The 10,334-nt window shown below is 45.0% G+C and overlaps 1 protein-coding gene across 1 annotated transcript; it reads right to left on the minus strand.

The window, feature by feature from the left end:
- Positions 1 to 1,514: 1,514 nt before the first annotated feature.
- On the minus strand, positions 1,515 to 6,642 carry LOC106538831 (complement C1q tumor necrosis factor-related protein 8). The gene is made up of 2 exons (XM_014053457.2): positions 6,167 to 6,642; positions 1,515 to 3,470 (listed from the first exon to the last, which is right to left on the minus strand). The coding sequence occupies exons 1-2, from the start codon at positions 6,396 to 6,398 to the stop codon at positions 2,905 to 2,907; spliced, it is 798 nt and encodes a 265-aa protein (XP_013908932.2). The 5' UTR covers positions 6,399 to 6,642; the 3' UTR covers positions 1,515 to 2,904.
- Between the last annotated feature and the right edge of the window lie 3,692 nt (positions 6,643 to 10,334).

Consider the following 10,334-nt stretch of genomic DNA (forward strand, 5'->3'; position numbering starts at 1 on the left):
AGAGAGATGAGTAGGTTTTAACCTCGAGAAAAGACAATTGAGGAGGGAAATTATAGCATTTGTCCAAGATGGTGGGATTGCACAGAAGACCATAGTATGTTCTGGGATGTCTCACAAAGTGGAGATCTTAAAAGAAAGAAAGACAAATTCTGGCTCACTTTGAAGACAAATGTCATTTAGCAGTTATTGGGGATGGTGTAAGAGCTCCATTCATGGGGTTTATTCAGGCAAAGGCTGAAGGTCATCAGTTCAATGTTTTCTTTTGGATTCTTCTCCATTTATGGACTGCATTTCCACTTCCAGCCACTTTTGTGGTTCCATTACTATAAATCAGGTATCAATAAAAGAGTAATGGAAAGGAGGACTAGGGGTGATACAATAGCAGTGTTCCAATATTTAAAGGGGCTGCCCCCCAAAAGAGGGGGGTCAAGCTATTCTCCAAAGCACCTGAGAGCAATGGGTAGAAACTAATCAAGGAGAGACGCAGCCTAGGACTAAGGAGAAATTTCCTAATAGTGAGAACGATTAATCAGTGGAACAACTTGCCTCCAGAAGCTGTGTGTGCTCCAACAGTGGAGGCTTTTAAGAAGAGATTGGACAACGATTTCTCTGGAATGGTATAGGGCAGTGATGGCGAACCTATGGCACGCATGCTAGAGCTGACATGCAGAGCCCTCTCTGTGGGCAGCCATGCCGTCACTAGCTGCTCTCCTGGTTTCTGTTGTGCATAGTCTTCAGGGATGCCAGAGCGCCGGAAAATGGCCTGAAAACAGCCTGGAAAATGCCCAAAAAACAGGCTGTTTTCCTGGCCATTTTTGATCCAAATAATGGCCTGAAAACAGTCTGCAAATGGCCAGGAAAAAAGTCTGAAAATGGTCAGAAAACAGCCAAAAACCAGGCACGTGTGCGCCAGCCAGCTGGTCTTCGGGTTTCTGGAGCTTCAGCACACACAAAAACCAACTGGCCACCGAGTATCTGCACTAGCTGGCCAGCGCATGCATGCATGTGCATTCCGGTTTGGGCACTCAGTGCCAAAAAAGTTCACCATCTCTGGTGTAGGGTCTCCTGCTTGATCAGGGGGTTGGACTAGAAGACCTCCAAGGTCCCTTCCAATCTGTAATTCTGTGTTCTGTGAGTAGGGATGAGTTTGAAGGTATGAAGTCTCCTGCCTTGAGCAGGAGTTGGACTAGAAGACCTCTGAGGTTCCTTCCCGCTGTGCAATTCTATATTCTAAGGGAGACCAAAACTAAATTAACCTCTAATTTAATTTTGCCACAGCACTGATTCAATCCATCATCAAATAATCTTTGTAGCGTAGATGTAATTATGACTTTATTAATACACTTTTCTCCCAGTTGGACATCACAAAAGGAGATCCTTAGATGAAAAGAGACTGACCACCACTCTTTTAATATACCTAACAGAAAGGGGAAAATGTTAAAAGCACAAAAGGAAATAGAGGAGAAAGAAATGAGAAAGAACACGTTTCTCATAGGATATCCTTCTTTATTATTTTTAAGCACCTCAATAATCCCTGTTCAATAATATTGATTACAAACCCAGTTCATGAACAAAGAGAGAGCACACATTAGGCCTAGAAGACCTCCAAGGTCTCTTCCAATTCAGTTATTCTGTATTCTATTCTCCAAAGCACCTGAAGGCAGGACAACAAATGATGGATGAGAACTAATCAAGGAGAGAAGCAGCCTAGAACTAAGGAGAAATTTCCTAACAATGAGAACAATTAACCAGTGGAAAGGCCTGTCTCCAGAAGTTGTGGGAGCTTCATCACTGCAGGCTTTGAAGAAGAGATTGGATCTGTCAGAAATGGTGTAGGGTCTCCTGCTTGGGCAGGGGGTTGGACTAGAAGTCCTCCCAGGTCCTTTCCAACTCTAACAAGTCTGCTATTCAAATAGCCCGTATATGACTGGTCATAAATTGAGGACTAAGTTTATCATACATACTATCTTTGCCATCATTCTGATTCCCAAGGATGTCTCTGCACCCACAGGAAGCCAAGAAGTATTCTTAGGAAATAAAATGGCACATGGCTGCACTCTAGACAATGTCATCTTTGTATTTTGGATTCCCCCCTCTTCTCTTTGAAGCGTGTCCTCTGCCTCAAAAGATGGTCAAGTATTCCAAGAAGTGATGGATGGAGTCCTTCGAGCAGTGGGGATGGTGATCAACCTTACTCATTTGTCTTCTGGTCAAGAAGTCTTTTCAAACTGGTCTTAGTTTTGTGAGAACTACCCAGAGGATCCCAAAGATCTGAGATTGTGTCTCCATCACAACACTGGAAGAATCATAAGCCTAGTAGCACCTATTTATAAATTAGTGCCATTGGGGCCCTGGGCACAGAAGAGAACAACTCACCCTGGCCAAGTCAGCACAGGATAACTCACTGCAGGACAATTCAACAATTCAATTTAATTATTTTTAAATATATTAATAATTTAATTATTAATTGTTTTATTCCACCATTTCTTTGATATTCATGTAACTCTTGTCCTGCAGCGAGTTTTCCCGCAGCAAGTTGGCCATGGTGAGTTGGCCATGGTGAGTTGGCCATGACAGGTTGGCCATGACAAGTTGGCCATGACAAGTTGGCCATAGTGAATTGGCCATGGTGAGTTGGCTAGGGTGAGTTGGCCGTGGTAAGTTGGCTGTGGTGAGTTGGCCGTGATGAGTTGGCTGGGATGAGTTGGCCATGGCAAGTTGGCTGTGTCAAGTTGGCCGTGTCGAATTGGCCATGGTAAGTTGGCTGTGGCATGTGGGTTGTGGCGAGTTGGCCATGATGAGTAGCCATAGACACCCCCCCCCCCCCGGACAAGGCAAGAAGCTCTGTTGCTGCAGACCATGGAAAAGCACCATTTGACGAACAGACGGGCCACCTCTGCTACGTTAGCCTTGGCCTGGAGTTCCTTCTACAGCTGGCTTAATTAGGTGGCCATTGAAGATAATATAGATATCTGATTCCTCACTGTAGATTGCGTTCTCCCGCTCCCGCTTGAACATTCGTACCCAGACCTCGTCTCCTTCCAGGAGGTCCAGCATGAGACTTTGGCTCTGCATGATGCTCCTCTCGCTGGGCTGAGAGTAGAGGATGGCCACTTGATCTTCATTCTTCATGATGTGCAGGTAGGTCTCCTTGTAGTTCCAGGTGTGGACATTCAGGTTGAAGAAGTAGATCCCGGGGACGTAGCAGAAGAAGCTTCCCGTAAACATGTTGAAATGCTTGTAGAGGTTGACAAACTCTGTGTCAAAAGTGACCCGCTGGTAGTAATCCAAACTGTGGAGGGGTTTGCTACGTCCGATCGAAAAGGCCGCGTAATGCTGCTTGCAGGAATGGCCGGTGGGGCCCACCTGACCCTTTTCTCCTTTCTGGCCATGGGATCCCTGCAGGCCTGGCTCACCTGATTTGCCTTCGAGCCCTGCAAGTCCTCGTTCCCCCATCTCACCTTTTTCTCCTAGGGAGACAAGGAGGAATAAAGTGTCACAAATTTAGGTGGTGTGAAACACTGCCCTGCCCTTTTTTTTCCCAGTTCTCTTTTCCTGCCAAAGAGGGCGCTGTGGGAGTAGGGATTTTGCTTTCTTTGTTGGGTTATTTTGGGCTGATTTAAGAGCTGGACATGATAGAGAAGATGTTTCTCAGTCATAGAGCTAGAGGGCTGGAAAGGACCTTGGAGGTCTTTGTTCTGACCTAGCCTTTGCAAGCAATGAGAAACCACTTATGAGTAAAACAAACCCCTTTTTTCTTAAAACAGGGCATGAACAGTCTTTATCCACATTGGATAGACAATACCAATTAGTCACAAATGAAAGTCCACATGTTCATTATTCACATGAGAACTCAAGATTTAAAAAGTCCTTCAATGATTAAGCCAAGCAGAAACAGTAAGTGCTTGTTCACACTGGCTGAGGCAAATTCACTCCCTGTTCTTTCCCAGTCGGTGTTCTGACCGAGGCTTCCCAAGAGCATGAAGCCAACTCCTCGTCCCAATAAAACCCCTTTTATTTAGATTAAAGGGAATTCCTCTCCATCAAAGTCCCGGCAAATAGTCTTTCATGAAGTTTCACAACTACAGACTTTTATCAGGCTTGGAGAGCTGCCAGGCCAATATCTCCCAAACGCCAAGCAGTAGCAGCAATTACTTGGCAAGAAGTCAGGAACAGATCTTCGCCCTAATGAACTGGACTAATTGCCTCCTGCAAACTCCACTCCCATTTCGCTCCTCTTTATTCCTTATGGGAGGGGCGATTCACCATCCACCTATGGCCTTACTCCCAAGTCGACCCCTGTTCCTTAGCTGTTCCCTTCGTGTGGCAACTCTGTGCATGCGCACACTGGGAACAGGCTCCAGCTGTTCTTCTGCCCAACTGATATCTGACTCTGAAGGCAGCTGGTAACTGCTGGATAGCCCTGCCCCCCTCTCTGCCTCCAACGTATCCAAGCCTTCCCCAGACTCCAGGACTGGCCCATGTTCCCACCCCCACCCCACCTCCTCACTGTCTGAGTCTGCCACCAGCTCTGCTGGCTGCTGGTTGGCCACAACAGTAGGGAGACTCAGTTGGCACCTCAAATACAGAGCAATTAGTCCTGACAAACCTTTTTCTGGCAAAGGAATCAGACTTGATTGATGTATACTGGAAAACAGACAACTGGCCACTCCCAAACCTCTCCTATTTATTTCTCAGCCAGAGAGGGGGTGGCTAGCATCTACAACTTCTTTTCGCTCAGAGCCAGATTATTGCCTTCCGTTGCTCTCCTCTTCTCTCTGTGCATACCTGCATCTGGGATGGGTCCCATCTGTTCCTCCCCCTCATTCAGCTCAGGCCCCGAAGATAGTTGCCTCTCCACCTGGGGGCAGACAGAAGGCCCTGGCTCTCCACCTGCTTCTGCTTCCTCATCAGAGCCTTCCAAAGACTCTGAAGCCAGCCCAGGCATCCCCTCCCCCTCTCCTCATCTGACTCTGCTGGTAGCTCTGCTGGCAGCCGACAGGCCACAATAGCCTTGTGGTCTAAATGCCCTGCTGAGCAAAGACTCCAATGGAGAACTCCTTTCCTAGTATCTCTCCTGAATGGAAGGATGGGAAGCCAGGAAGATATTCAAACAGGTAGTCCTTGACTCCAGGTTATACAGTCATGACAGCTGTAAGGTAGGACATCATGTCATGTGACTGGCCCAACTTAAAAAGTAGGGAAAGCCGAAGGGAACACATTTGCAAACATAAGAAAATGCAAGAATTGTCATGTTCACCTAATCCTATTAATAGGGATTTTTCAACGTGATTAATCTGTACCACTTCATTGCAGTCTGTGATCCTGCATGAGAATGGCCTTGGGAAATCAGGTGAAGAGATATACTGCTCGGAGAATGTTCTGATAAGAAACAGCTGGATGATGGGTGGTGCTGTCCCTGAGTTAATGGGCCATAAAAGTGACAGTGAAATAATTGTACTTTCAGACTGGCATGATTCTGAAATGTAGCTTTACAATAAAGTGGAAGTAGCCTGCGTGGCTGTATGTAGGTGATGAGCCTGAGTTCAAGGGAGGGATCCAGTGGTGGGTTCCAGCCGGTACAGCCCAGTACAGCCATACTGGTAGTAGCCAGGAGCAGCTAATAGCGTACCGGTCCAGTGGCCCATTTGGCCCACCCACTCGCTCATGTTGTATACCAGTTTTTAAAGCAACCAGCCAATTGCACACGCGTGAACAGCGTGCGGCACCTGCATGACTGCCAACAAGCAGCTGGATGTTGCAGGGGCGGTGGAGTGCACATGCATGCATGGCGCGCATGCACGAACAGGACACTCGGCCCCGTGAGTAGCTTACCGGTAGCTACGGGGAGAGGAACCCACCACTGGAGGGGTCAAACACATCATCACTCTTGAGTCCCTTGGCACCCACAAGAGATCTAAGTCCAGCCATCCTTGGATTCCATTTGACTCTTATCTATTGTCAAATGGCTTGGACCATCAACACTTCAGATTCTTATAGAGAGCTTGCAATAAACCCTTATGTACATTTGGACCATCAGAGTTTCCTGACTGTCGTGCACGACACGGTGTTTCCTATCTGGTTTATGTGACACAAGAAGAGATCCAGATCAGAGCTTTGGAGAAATGGAGGGTGCAGGGGAAATATATCAAAAGAGATTGCTTGCCTTTTAAGATGTGGATATCAATGGTGGGATGGATCTTAGGGGTCGCATAACGAGAGTCGGTGGTCATCCGTGCGAATCGGGAAGCAGTGATGGAGGCCGGCTGCTCGTCCTGCCCGCAGCATCTTACACACGGTGGAGGCCTCCCGGCCCTCTTCTTTGGGGGTGCCTTTTCACCCGGAAGACTGCTGGCATGCAGAAAACACACCAAGAGCAGGAGAAAGGTGGGATGCATCTTTAACTGACCAAAGAAGAGATGGGTAAGTGGTTTTAAAAAGGAAACTCAGCTGCTGTCACGCCTGCAGCGATCTTTTCTTTTGGATCTTTGGCTTGCCACACTTTCTATTAGTCTGCTATGCATTTTCTATTGTGGGAAAATAGGAGGGGGGATTGTAAGGAGTGGCATACTATGTAGCCATAACAAAATTATTTCTAGAAAGCCAAGGTCATCCTTTGTCTCTGCACCTGACCGGAACTGGATGGGTGGAAGCTGCCAGCATGGCAGTGGGAGATTGGACCATGGGATAGACTTACGGGGGAGGGGGGGCAAGGTCTTGAACTTTCAACTGGGTGGGGAAAACCGGGAAGCTTTCAGATTCAGGTTTTCCCAGATGTGCCAACATGGCTCTCTTAATAAATTGAAACTTTGAACAATACTTTGCCTTGGACTCTACTACTTTTGGGTGTTATTTGGAACCCTGACAGCTGCTCTTTTAGAAATATCTGCCCCATTAAAAAATTTCACAGAGTCAGGGGGGAGAAAGGTGTGCTGCTGTTTCCTGCCAACCTGATAGCCTAGTAGGAGAAAGATACAGGAACTCCTTGACTAGCGACTACAACTGACCCTAGAATTTCTGTTGCTAAGCGAGACATTAGTTAAGAGATTTTAGCAATAGAAATACCACTTAGACATATACCGCTTCACGGTACTTTACAGCTCTCTCTAAGCGGTTTACAGAGTCAGCCTCTTGGTCCCAACAATCTGGGTCCTCATTTTACCCATCTCGGAAGGATGGATGGCTGAGTCAACCTTGAGCCTGTTGGTCAGGATCGAACTGCTGGCAGTAGGCAGAGTTAGCTTGCAATACTGCATTCTAACCACTGGGTGGGAAGGGAGAAAGGGAGGTTGGGAGGGAGGGAGGTTGGGAAGGAGGGAGGGAGGTTGGGAGGGAGGGAGGGAGGGAGGAAGGAATAGCAATAGCACTTAGACTTATATACCCCTTCACAGAGCTTTTACAGCCCTCTCTAAGCAGTTTACAGAATCAGCCTTTTGCCCCCAACAATCTGGGTCCTCATTTTACCCACCTTGGAAGGATGGATGGCTGAGTCAACCTTGAGCCGGTGAGATTTGAACTGCTGAACTGCAGTGCTGCACTACAGGTGGGGCAAAACTGAGCGGAGGTGGCATAGTGGTTAGACCACGTCGCCACCTCGGCTCAGTTTTGCCCCATTTTACATTTTGCCCCATTTTACGTTTTGCCCCATTTTACAAACTTTCTTGCCGCATTTGTTAAGTGAATCACTGCAGTTGTTAAATTAGCAATATGACTGTTAAGTGAATCTGACTTCCCTGTTTATTTTGCTCATCAGAAGCTTACAAAAAGTGATCACATAATCCTGGGACATAAATATGAGTCAGTTGCCGAGTGTCTGAATTTTGATCATGTAACCATGCTGGGATGCTTGTAAGTGTGAAAAAGGGTCCTAAGTTACTTTTTTCAGTGCCGTTGTAACTTTGAATTGTCACTAAAAGAGGACTACCTGTGGACTCTTCAGCCGTATGTCAGCAGTAGTGTCCCCAGGGGCTAGGAAGTGGCATTGCAGTTATCCATAGGGTTTCCTGCCTGAGCAGGAGATTGGAGTAGAAGACCTCCAAGCCAAGGTCCCTTCCTGTTTGTTCTGTTCTGTTCTGTTCTGTTCTGTGCTCTGCTATGCTATGCTATGCTCTGCTATGCTATGCTATGCTATGCTATGCTATTCTACTCTATTCTCTATTTTCTAATTCTTCATTCCATTATTCTTCTATTCTACTCTGTCTCTTCTTTTCTCTAATTCTTCATTTCATAATTTTCTATTCTATTCTACTCTATTCTCTAATTCTTCATTACATTATTCTTATATTCTATTCTGTTCTGTTCTATTCTATTCTCACCATTTAGAACTTCCCAGCTGGCTTAAGAACGTTTTTCACAGTTCCAACTATTGTAGCGTCCCCATGAACATGTGATCAAATTTCAGATGATTGACAACTGGCTCATACTTATGACCGTTACAGTGTCCCAGGGTCTCGTGATCCCCTTTTGTGACCTTCTGACAAATAAAGTCAATGGGGAAGCCAGATGCACTTAACAACCAGGTTACTAACTTTTCAACTGCAGTGATTCACTTAACAACGGCAGCAAAATGGGTCTTAAAATGGGGAAAAACTCACTTACCATATGTCTCACTTAGCAACAAAAAATTGGGCTCAATTGTGGTTGTTAGTTGAGGACTACCTGTATTCCTCCTAGGACAATTTAGAAAATGTCTCTCCTTGGAAATTAAAGCAAACCTTCTAATCTCTAATTCTTTTCCCTCCCCACCCCATCCCATTTTCTTTTCAGGTTGATAGAAAGTAACAAATTGATGCAGAATAAAGGAAGCTGTTGAAAAAGAGACTTTTCCTCCACAAAAATCCATTTTCTGTTTTGTTCTGAATTCCTTTTAAGAGAATGGCAAAAAGAATCAAACATCCCAGTTCCATTTAGCAATGTAATATAAAATCATACCATAATACAATTTCATATAGTTTATTTAAAAACGGGACTTATTTGAATCAGGTTGTATTAGAGGAGCATGAGAGGAGCTTTTCCCTTCAACCCCGAACAATTTGTGTTTTGATTATAATGACAGCACACAAGAGGAAAGTAGGTTGAAGTGGTGTGGAAAAGAAATAGCATTTGTTCTAGTAGCACAAGAATGTGCAGCCACAACCTTGGATTGCAGAAAGGAAAACAAGGGGCCAAATCATGCTCAGCAGAAACAATGCTTAGACGTCGACGTGATCATGTAATATTCTTCATTGCCTTTAAATATTCAGCAAAGCAAAATAAAACCTTCAACTAAGCTACTTAGACGAGGTAAAGTATAAATACCTGCCCAGAGTTTTAACAGACCACATCACATATAGGAGCACAAATAGAAATGAATGGAGTGGAGTGGTGGAGTAGAGTAGAATGGAATGGAATGGAATTGGAATTGGAATTGGAATTGGAATTGGAATGGAAAGAATAGAATAGAATGGAATGGAATGGAATGGAATGGAATGGAATTGGAATGGAAATAATAGAATAGAATGGAATAGAATAGAATAGAATAGTTGGAAGGTACCTTGGATGTCTTCTAATCCAACCCCCTGCTTAGGCAGGAGATCAGACACATGATTATCCAATCTCTTATTTAAAAACTTCCAGTGATGGAGCACCCACAACTTCTGAAGGCAAGTTGTTCCACTGATTAATTGTTCTAACTGTCAGGAAATTTCTCCTTACTTCTAAGTTGCTTCTCTCCTTGATTAGTTTCCACCCATTGGTTCTTATCCTGCCTTCTGGTGCTTTGTAGAAAAGCTTGACTCCCTCTTCTTTGTGGCAACCCCTGAGATATTGGAACACTGCTATCATGTCTCCCCTAGTCCTTCTTTCTCTTAAACTAAACATACCCATTTCCTGCAACCGTTCTTCATATGTTTTAGTCTCCAGTGACCTGGGATGCTGCCGGTTGCCAAACTTTCACTTCTGGTCACATCGTGGGGATGCTGATTGGTTGTAAGTGTGCAGATAGACAGGTTGAAAGTCATTTTTTAAAATACCATTGTGACTCTGAATAGTCACTACACAAATGGTTATAAGTCGAGGATCACCTGTAAACATGTTACTATAGGTTCAAATGGCCTGGATTTTGGAGTTAAAAACAAGAGTTTGGGGCAGCCAAGTTTTTTAAGACCCACGTAAGATTGATGGTGCACACAATAACCCCATACAGACAACATCAAGGATCACAAAACTGGCTGGCAAGGAGAATTTAAAAATAAAAACAGAGAAGGCCTTGAAAATGGCTTTTCTCTCCAAGCCAGAAAACAGCCCCAAAAAGCAATTTTGCTTCTAGGAGGAAAACTCTTTTGAATGTTTGAAAA

Source organism: Thamnophis sirtalis, unplaced genomic scaffold (assembly GCF_051295495.1).
Source record: "Thamnophis sirtalis isolate CommonGarterSnake01/CBP01778 unplaced genomic scaffold, rThaSir2_p1.2 scaffold_14, whole genome shotgun sequence".
In the NCBI taxonomy this organism is placed as follows: domain Eukaryota; kingdom Metazoa; phylum Chordata; class Lepidosauria; order Squamata; family Natricidae; genus Thamnophis; species Thamnophis sirtalis.